General features: G+C 35.0%; 1 protein-coding gene across 3 annotated transcripts; it reads right to left on the reverse strand.

Moving 5' to 3' along the window:
- Positions 1–1965: 1965 nt before the first annotated feature.
- Positions 1966–9025, reverse strand: LOC112800114 (disease resistance protein RGA2-like). Of its 3 annotated transcripts, XM_072196230.1 has the most exons (6): positions 8634–9024; positions 8248–8475; positions 3828–8145; positions 3562–3723; positions 3273–3369; positions 1966–2405 (listed from the first exon to the last, which is right to left on the reverse strand). In XM_072196230.1, exons 3-4 carry the CDS (start codon positions 7168–7170, stop codon positions 3614–3616), a joined length of 3453 nt encoding a protein of 1150 aa, XP_072052331.1. In that variant the 5' UTR covers positions 7171–8145; positions 8248–8475; positions 8634–9024; the 3' UTR covers positions 1966–2405; positions 3273–3369; positions 3562–3613. The 3 variants fall into 3 exon arrangements, with proteins under 3 accessions (XP_072052331.1, XP_072052332.1, XP_025697986.1); XM_072196231.1 differs by having other exon boundaries at positions 3584–3723; positions 8248–9025; XM_025842201.3 differs by having other exon boundaries at positions 3518–3723; positions 8248–9025.
- Between the last annotated feature and the right edge of the window lie 2040 nt (positions 9026–11065).

Genomic DNA, 11065 nt, shown 5'->3' on the forward strand with positions numbered 1-11065 from the left:
TTATAGCCTAGGCCACCCACTCCATTTGCTATCCTAAGCAATGTAGGACTAATTCAACCAAATCCTAACAATCTCCACCTTGATTGAAATAGTCACACATCTTCAGCTTCCATTGTCAACACCGACAATTCTTTGCTGCCATTGTCTATACCGACAATCATAGTTCAGAGAACTATCATACTCCACCATGAAAGTATACTCACTTGGAATTAGACCACTCCAAGAATTTCGCCTTGGTACAGATCGAAACCTTGCTGAAAATTCATGGTGCAACTTCCAAATTGGCTTTTCCTGGAAGTTCTTCAGCCATCGACCTAACTCCGCCACACACCTTGCATCTCAACGCCAACCAATGCCCGTGTGCAATTGTGGACCTGATTGCCACAACTCATCCTTATCCATGGCAGTGCGGTAATACCATGAGGATACTTCTTGTCTTCTAGAGAACATCATCTTCTCTCATAGAGAGAGCAACCAGAGATCTTCTCCTTCAACGCCTTGTGCAAACCTGATTGTATCAACACATCCTTGACTTGTATTTGCCACAAGCCAAAATTGATTCTTCCATCAAAATTTTCTATTTCAAGCTTCACAGCACTTGAATATCCTGACATTGTTGCAACCGTATACTGGAATATTATAACTCAACTGTAGACCGTGCACTAGGAAGGGTCCCCAGGAAAGAGAGGTGGGTCACAATGGACACACTTAAATACCAAGTTTTTCCTTAGCCAGAACCTTTCCTTAGCCAGAACCTTTCCAAACTGCACTCTCACAGTGTCACACTGCCTTCCAGCAACAACAACAGCAACCAAAGATCAACCTCAAGCCACAGGGCAAAATTCTTTTCTGATGTGGAAGGTCAGACTAGGCTGCAACCACAGAGCATACTAAGAATAAATCCCACCGAACCGAAGCTCTGATACCACTTGTTGGGAATAAGACACAATTCCCCCTTGAGAAAACACCTTTGACAGAGAAATAAAATAGACACAATCACAACACAAGAATTTAACGTGGAAACTCCAATTACCGGAGAAAAAACCACGGCCGTTGTCAAATGACAACCAGAGAATATCACTATGTGAAAATTGTTACAACACATAGACTTCTTTCTCTCACCGGCACCCCAGTACACCCACACTCTTTCAAAGCAAATATCTAACTACACCTCACAACACTCTCTAATCAAAGAGTACAGAGGAAAAGAAAAATCAGATACAAGCTTAAAGTGTTTCTGACTGGTGCAAAAACAAATGGAGAACTTAGCCTCATATTTATAGCCTAGGCCACCCACTCCATTTGCTATCCTAAGCAATGTAGGACTAATTCAACCAAATCCTAACACTCACATCCCTCACATCCACTTGATTCCAACGGAGACTTGCGTTTTGTGGTAATTTCAATTCATTTCCTTCTTCTTTTCTTTACCACTGTGAAAGCTTTGAACTTGTGTACAATGCGTGAATACATTCAATACAACACTGAAAATCTGAAACCATACCTCACTGCAATATGATTGCCCTCTGTTAAGTAATTTGAAAATTTTAAATATGTGGAACTAAAATCATCTACTTGTTTTAATAAAGAATAATTTGTCTAATATTCTAAACCAAAAACTAATTTGTTAATGACTGATTTATCTAATGTAAAAATTATTAAAGACCAATTTAAAATATCACTCATTTTCAAACACAATATCAAAGCTTCGTCATCCTTCGTGGTTCATAAAAAAATTGGTTGGGTCCCTTCTAATACATCCTTCTAGACTTCTAATTTATGGTCTTATCTCTTAAACCACTATAAATATATGATTGCTGAACTCATTCATGTTCCTCTTAGCAAATATCCAAGGCTTTGGATTCTCAAACCATATGAATTTCTAACTTCCTTATACAAGAATTCTAATTTGTGGTCTATGACATTTTTGTGTGTGATTTTTTGGTAATAAGATAAACCTGTTCGTTCAAAAAAATAACAATGCATCTTAAAAAGGCCAAAGAAGAACAACATCATCTTATTACAAATTGGAAGTCATTGCTACTATTTTGATCATAACAACAACAAACTAACTAACGTATAACTCTAAGCCCTGCTATAACCCAAGTTCTCTATATCCTATGAACTTTTGACTATTGCTTTAGCTATCATCACTCTATCATCATTTCGAAACCCACGACTGTAACTGAAAATAATTGGTTTCCCCTTGATCATTTCTATAAACTATGTTGAACATGTGAAAAATTTTCAAGCCAGCTGCATTGCAAGCGTATGAAGTTGAATATACAAGGCCATGATTGGAAATTGGAACCATGCTACGATTAGAACGTCACATTCTGCAAATATGAGGCCACAAGTCGCAATAGCAATCACTTGTGCCAATACTCCCCCCCATAGGCTGAATCCTGAATAAATAAATAAGAAGATTTGTAATTTTCTAGTAAGGAATCAATCAACAATCCAAAGATCAAAAAACATCAACACATGAAAAGAATATGGACAAGGAAGGATGCATGTATATCTTATAGGCAACTTTGAAATACAATTTCTTGTGCCTGGAAAAGTTCTGCTAGAATATTTGGTCACGTAAAAGAGGGTCATATGATTGGAGATATCAGACAAGTTTATCCTAGCAATGACTATTTTGAATTGTTTGCAATGGGGAAAAAGTTACAAACTTATAGCACAAGAAGGTGATTTTGTTTCTTAAGACACATTATATAAGTGAAATAATGTGAGGAATATATATAGCAGAAGCAGCAAATTAAGGATTAATAATGAAGGAGGGAAACTAAACTAAGATTAGAATGTGCTCCCAGATTAATGGAATGAACATGTTATTCAGGGAAATCTGCAATACACAAACTCAAGCATGTTATTGATGATGTCTCCCAGATTTTTTTTTCTTTTTTAATCTTGCTATTGCTACATGTTGCGCATAATTCGTACAACAGAATTTAGACATCAAGCGAAACAGGACATTTGTTCACACAATATATGCTGCTGCCTATGAGTAAGATGTAATATATTTCCTCTATTTTAAAGCAAGTGTCATTTTGGACAAATTAGTATATTGAAAATTATATTATATATTTAAGTAATCTATTATTTAGAGAAATTGGTTCTTTAAAAAATATATCACTTTTAACAAAATTGAAATTCATTTTGAAAAGAGTAAAATGTTTTCTTTTATTCATTTATGTTTCTTCTGCACTGTAACTGAATATTGACTCTAATATATCTTACACATACATCAATTAAAAATCTCTTACCCAAACACCATCCATAAATCATCTCTTGAGCTTTGCCTAAATGGAACCGGCGGTTGATTCAACATATTTCTGGCAAAAAGAATATCATCCTGTATTCCTGTTGATGTCAAAAAATCATATATCCGTCATAAGAGTTGATTGATTTAAAACAAAACAAAAACAAAATGGAATTTGATCACATTAATAACAGGATGATAAAAATGCAACAGATAAGAGTACTAATATCTAGCTGGAGTTCTATTTACAGTTTTACACAGAGTGTGAGAGAGCGATGGAATTCAATGCTAACCATTCCATCCAATGCTTCTGACCTCATGATCAGGTTCAATCATCATCCATTTTCACATATTGTAATAAAAGATCCCTTCAACCAGATAGTCAAACATATTGAAATGATGACGACGTCGATCTCTTCTTAGCTGCCATGATCTCCATTTGGATCTGATTTTATCTACGCACATTGATTAAATTATAGTTATGAAAGGCGAGATACTAATTCACACAAACATAAACTAATGGTAAAAACAGAATAAAGGGATGAATTTACAATTATACCAGAAAATGTTTCTTCATGAATGGGAACCAGTTTGAATTGTGGGATGTGAGCAATGGCCTGCCAATCCTGTCCTGTTACTTTGGTGCATCGCTTCTGCAGCTCCTTATGGCACCCATCAATAGATAGCTCACGCAAGTTGGGCAGGTTTCGGATGCTACTGGGCAGTGACCTTAACCCCTTACTGGAGAGACGTAACTTTTGAAGAGAAGTTAAGTCCCCCAACCACTCAGGAATTGAACGTATGTCACACACATCCAAACTTTGGAGGGAAGGGACATGTTGTAAGCCTTCTGGCAATGTATCACAAGAACAGATGAAACTATGACGAAGGGAAACTAGCTGATTCATGCTACTCGGTAGAGTCACCAGCTTTGGACAGTATATGATATCAAGGCGCTCCAGACAAGTTAGATGTCTCACACCTTCAGACAAAGATTTCAGTTCCTTACAACGATTAATAGTCAAAGTTCGAAGTGAACCCAAACCTTGCACCACGTTCTCTGAAAAAGACTCAAGTCTATCGCAAAAGTAGAGTTCTAACTCTTGTAGTGAATTGAGGCTGCCTAGTTCATGGGGTAATGCCTTGAGTGTAGGAAAGTGTTCAATATGGAGGACCTTAACACGACGCATATTCTCCACAATAGCTTCCAGGAAAGACAAAGCCATGTCTTCACTATCACTATCACCATGATCAGAGTCTGACCCTGTTCCTTCAATCCAAATGTGCTCTAGAGATGGAAGGAGTGGCAACTTAATCTTAGGGACACACGAGACCCTTAATTTAGAAAGAACTGGAAGCATTTCTACTCTTTCATCTCGTAACATCCCTTCCAAGTTTGGCAGCTTCGATAAGGTCAGGTCCTTCAACGATTTGAATGCCTTCTCATCCACGCCATCATATGAGTCCTCATCGATGTACTTCACATCTTTCATTCCAGATACATAAAGAACAGTTAAATGTGGTAATTTACCCAGCGGAGGAAGGTGCTTGCAGTTCTTGCAATCATAGAGTATCACCATAACTAAGCTGGAAAGAATTGAAGTATTTTGCATCCAGCTAGGCAACTCTACTCCGCTGTAACCATTCATCCCAAAACTCTTGAGATTGGAGGGAGGCTCAAGGGCTTCAAGTATTCTCTCAGCATTGGCACCACGCCTTGAATCAGAGGAGCCCCATGACAGGTATAAGTTTTCCAACTTCTTCTTAGCACTCAAATTAGCATCTCTAGCATCACCCTCATTTATGACATTTTCAAGCCCCTTGATGCGTAGTTTGCCTCCAAGCTGTAAATCACGCAACTCTGATAACCCACGCCCTTCCTTTTTATCCACAATAAAAAGATTCAATGTTCTCAAACATTTCAACTCCCCGATATTCGGAGGCATCTCTACTAATGAATGACATTCTTCAATTAGGAGATGTCTAAGATCTTTCAATTGTGTTAAGTGTTTGGGCAAACAAGAAAGATATAGACAGTCTTCTAACTTCAGAATCTGCAATTTTTGTAACCTCGAAACACATTCAGGCAGTGTTGTGATACCGCTCCTACGCAGATTTAGGTACCTCAAATGCGTTAAACTCTTCAGTGCTGAGAGTTGAGAAGCATTTGTACGTAGTGCACGGAGAGAATTGAATGGTGGCAACCCATTAAGATTGCGATGATCAAATGGATGAAGATTAATCATACTCCTCAAGGATTCAGCTTTCTTGAAGGGATCCATGTTTACCTCCATCTCTGGTTTTAAACAAGTGACATGGTGGACCCTTGTAGACAAATTGGTCAAGCTTGCAGACTCATCATAAACTCTGCACTCTTCTCCCATTATGGATTGGGCAAGTTCATGAAATAAATCATGCATCTTGAATGTAGTTCTTCCCAATTCATCAATCTCAACTTCTTGGAAAAATGATCTCTGACATAATTCCTCCCAAGCCTCATTACCAACATCCTCAATCTCCAACTTCCCTTTGGATTTGATCAAACCATTGGCCATCCAAAGATGAATAAGTTGCTCTTTTTCCATTCGAAAATCTTGGGGGAAAATGGCACAAAAAGCAAAGCATTGTCTTAATGACAACTTCAAATGGAAGTAGCTGATTTTCAAAGCACGTACAATAATAGCATCATCCTCAAGTATGTCCCAAAACTTACTTTCCAATACATTCACCCACTGTATTTCCTCTTTTTTATTGCGCAAAAGGCTTCCAAGTGCTTTAGATGCAAGAGGGGAACCACCACATTTCTTTACAATCTCCTTGCCTATTGCCACAAGCTCTCTGCGCTCCACTTTGTCTGATCCAAATGCATGGTATTTGAACAATAACCAATTGTCATCCTGGGATAACGGTGACAAGTGATGAGCAGGGCATGTTCCCATGACAGATGCAACACTCTCAACTCGGGTAGTGACCAAAACTGCAGCACCTTTTGTTCCACCTCCGCAAAGCAAAACAGACTTCAAGTCCTCCCATTTGTCCGTGCTCCACATATCGTCTAGAACAAGTAAATACCTTTTGCCTAGCAGTATTTCTTGAACTTTGTTTTTCAGTGCTTCTAAAGTAGAGAGGTTCGGGTTATGTCCACTTGTAGATTCCACAATGGACTCTAGAATTCTCATGGTATTGAATTCAGTGGAAACACAAACCCAAATTCTCAGATGGAAATGTTCAATTACCTTCTTGTCATTGTAAACCCATTGGACAAGTGTTGTTTTTCCAAGTCCCCCCATGCCAACAATTGGATAAACAGAGAGGTCGTTACTGCTATCAGCACTCCTTGAAAGAAACTCCACAATATTTTCTGTGTCTTGCTCCCTTCCATAGATCTTGTGCTCAGTGATACCAGAACATGTCTGGCGCCATGCTTCATTCTCTTGTTGCCTCTCTGGAACTCTTCCACGCAATTCAAACCTTCTCCTTTCTTCATCAATTTGACGAAACCTGTCAACCATCTCTTTCATCCTCTTACCGATGTCTCGACGAAAAATAATCGTCACAGGATCAAGACGAGTTAAGCACTGGTCACTGTGTAGACGGTTGGACTCTATTGAACATTCATCTAAGATATCATCAAGCACGTGAGCTGCATCTGAAAGCTTCTGCAGCCAAAGCTTCACAGCACGCTCTCTGATCTGCTTCTCTTCAGCATCTTGGAGCACTGCGTGGATTGCAGCAAGGTTCCCTGACAGCTCTTGAATCTGCGAGTGGACGCCCCAAAGAGTTGCAAGCTCGTCCTGAGCAAAAGCTTGCAAGTTTTCAATAACCATTTGAAGTAGAGATTCAGCCATTTGAAAAGCTAGAACGAATGAAAGCTCAGATATTGGACTGAATGCTATGCACATGCAAGTTGACAACGTGCACTACTAGGTTTCTGAGCTTAAAGAGACTGGTGAGGAAGGTGGATAGATCTACTATGTTAAGAAACTGTTTTTGAGTGAGAATGTGAATGCGATGAACATGCAAGTTCACAAATTGCAATTTGAATCACTTTAACATAGTTTTGGAATCTCGTGCTCATTACTCCCAAAGAACCAGCCATTAGAAAACAAATTAGAAGAATAAAAAAATGATTGGGGTAGGCCTACGTTTCAAGAACAGAGGCATTTGGTGGGTGGTTGTGACAATTTTTTAGTATTTTTAAGCAGACCTTGGTAAACATAAGTCTTCCATGTGAGTATGCATATATACATATATGATTAGAGGTGAATTCTTCCATGCTCCTACCATGTTTGTGTGTTACATGCAACTTCCATCTTTGCCATTAATTCTTGTAATCAAAGATCGGAATGGTTTATTATAAAATTAACACATGTAATTATGAAATTATGTTTAAATTAATTTACAATATCGTCCTCCTTGCTTTCCAACTCCAAACCTCCATAAGTCCTGGGCCCCATGACCATTCTCATCAGTCTCAAATGAACAGAAAAGACAAATTCTTTGGAGCTATCAGATCATATCTATTTATTATTTTTTATAAATTAAAAGAGAGACCAAGTGACACTTCAAAGCTATTTGCCAATCTATCTCTTCTTATTGTGTCACCTAAGCCTAATTCTTTACACATATTTAATTTAATTCTACAAAACATAGCCATTTTTAATATTTACTATATACTACCATTAATTTACCATCCGCGCATTGCGCGGGTCTCATTCTAGTTAAAAATAGAGAGAGAATGGAGAGATATATAGTACACGGTTGTGATGCTAATCATCTGATGCTTCGTTGCTTGCTACATCTACATGTGCACTTTTGATTCAGAGATCTTCAACAATTTGGTCAAACTCAAATTTTAGAGATCGAGAACGAGTATTCTGCAAGCAAGAAGTGATCAATTATTTGAGAGGCGATTAGAAAAAACACAAATTGAGCAGTGATAAAGAAAGGAACAAAGGAACTGAAATGAATTGATTTACCGCAAAATGCATGTCTCTGTTCCCATGCCATCATCACCACAGCTTGACTCCAATCCTTCAATTACAAGTACCTCCACAGATTGAAGGAGTGGCAACTTCAATCCTTAATTCCGAAACAAGTGGAAGCATCTCAACTCCTTCGTCCCTTACAATCCTCTCTAACTTTGGCAACTCCGGTAAATCATGTAACTGCCATTTTTGGAGGCATTGCTGCTAATGACCAGCATCCTTCAATTAAGAGATGCCTAAGATCCTTCAACTTTGTCAAGTGTTTAGGCAGACAGGCAAGAAAGCGACAATATTCTAACTTTAGAATTTGCAATTTCTGCAGCCTAGAAACACATTTTGGCAATGTTACAATATAACTATCATAAATATTCAAATACCTCAAATGATAAGATCTTGTACGCAATGCTCATGCTGGAACATCATTTAAAATCAATGCTCGAGTGTTGCCTGGTCAAGATTAATAAAAGTCCTCAAGGACTCAACTTTCTTGAAGGTACTCTGATTTAACTCCTCAGGAAAGCCAGAGTAACTTATATGGTGGACCCTTCTGGAATAGTTCCTCTCATACCTTGTTACCAACATCTTCAACCTCCAAATTTCCTTTGGATTTAATTAGTCCATTGGCTATCCAAAGATGAATTAGTTGTTCCTTTGAAATTTCGCGTAGTGACCAAAATTGAGACACCTTTGGTTCCGCTACAATGCAACACAGATTTCAAGTCCTCCCACAGAGAAATGCCTGAGTTTCTGAAAAAGTTACTACATCATCATTTCATGATGGCACATTTAATGTCGCATGGACATGGTAAAGTCTCATGAAAGAGGAATCATATGGAAAGGACAGGCATACTGGGGACTGGCACGTGTTACACACATGACAACTCAGTCATAAATTTGCCAGAATTCTTCATCACCAAGTTCTCCTATAATGCTCAGTAATAAAAAATATTTATTATATACTATTATTAATTTATCGTCCCACGTATCGCGTGGGTCTCATTCTAGTTAAAAGAAAAAAGAAGTGATATATAGGCCATAAAGACTCTATATAACTAATAAATATAATTACACAAAAAATAGCAAAATTAATTAATATAATTACACAATTATCTAGTACATACGTTTAGCAAATTAAAAAAATTATAATCATTAACCAAATTTTAGTTGTGCTAGCACTAGCAAAAGTAAAGAGAAAAAAAAAAAGAAAAAAGGTATGAAGTTATGTGAGTAAAGATAAAGAAAATGTGTGAAACAAATGTTGATTTATATAGTAAATATATATAAGAAAAAATGATGAATATGAAAGGAGATAAAAAAATTAGATTTTAATTAAATTTATACCTATTAAAATTTCATGAATTATAATAATATGTATTTTTAATAATATTAAAAGAATGTAAATTGTTGAAAAGAAAAAGAGGTGATATATAAACGATAAAGACATTATGTAAGTTATGAGTACAATTAAAAAAAAAGAAAAATCTTTCATTTCTTCGTGCGAGCTAGTTTGGATATTACTCAACAATTTAATTAGAGCAAAAAGAGGAATACACGATACATTTGATGGCTAAAATGCACAAGTCTAATAGCATCCAATTTAGAGGGTTATAATGCTGCAAAATTGAACCCTCCCAAAAAAGTTTGCACTGGTAGGTGTATTAGAGAAAGAGGGAGACCGATTCCATACTCCCCTAATGTTTGGAGTTTTAAAATTTCTTTACATTATTAATATTGTAATATACGTTGGCGCAATATCCTAGATAATTTCATTAATAAAGCTTTTAATGTATATTAACAAAATTATTAATTAATTAATATATTTTTTTGTAAAACTACCAATACATTAATTATAACTTTTAAAATATATTTTTAATAAAATAACAATTATGATTATTACAGAATTTTTTATTTTGATGACTTACTATTGAAAATTTAATATATTCTATTAGTATATAAATTATTAAAATTATTAAATTCGTTTATAAATTTTAATTAATTAATAATTTTTATTTTTATTTATTTTAATTATTTGTTTGATATTATAACTTATCTCATAAAATTTGAAATTTTTTAAATAATAATTTAATTATTTTAATTACCAAAATAAATAATTTATAGCGTACTTACCAATTTATACTATATTTATTTATTTCATTTACATATGTGTATTTTTTCAATTTTCATATGTCCTATTTACACATAAAAAATTATCTCATTTATAGAATAAAACGATATATATGTATTTATAAATAATTAAATATAATTTTTAAAAATAATAAAAAATATTAATAATTTAAATTAGATCAAATTTTGTAAAAATGGAATGTTTCAAATAATAGAAAAGATAAACGATTTTAAATAATAGAAAAGATAAACCGTCCATTTTAAATAATAGAAAATATGGACACGTTAACACGTCTACTGTAAAAGCACATAAGTGCAATTCAGATAATATTTCAAATTTTTAAATGACAAAATTTTTAAATTTTTTATGTACTCTCTTAAATATTAATTTTAAAATTTAAATTATATATATTTCAAATTTTGTTTGTCATATAAGAGTGTATAAAAATTTGAAATATAATTTAAATATAGGTGATTTATTTGATGACACAGTTAATGAAGATTGCGACTCTATTGGCATATAATATAAATTTTTTTCTATTTAAGTTGGTTGTACAAAATTTGTTACAAAGTTTAATTCAATTTAAATTATTAATATTTTTTATTATTTTTAAAAATTATATTTAATTATTTATAAATACATATATCTCGTTTATACTATAAACGAGATAATTTTTTATGTGTA

The sequence above is a fragment of the Arachis hypogaea genome, chromosome 5 (assembly GCF_003086295.3).
Source record: "Arachis hypogaea cultivar Tifrunner chromosome 5, arahy.Tifrunner.gnm2.J5K5, whole genome shotgun sequence".
Classification (NCBI taxonomy): Eukaryota; Viridiplantae; Streptophyta; class Magnoliopsida; order Fabales; family Fabaceae; genus Arachis; species Arachis hypogaea.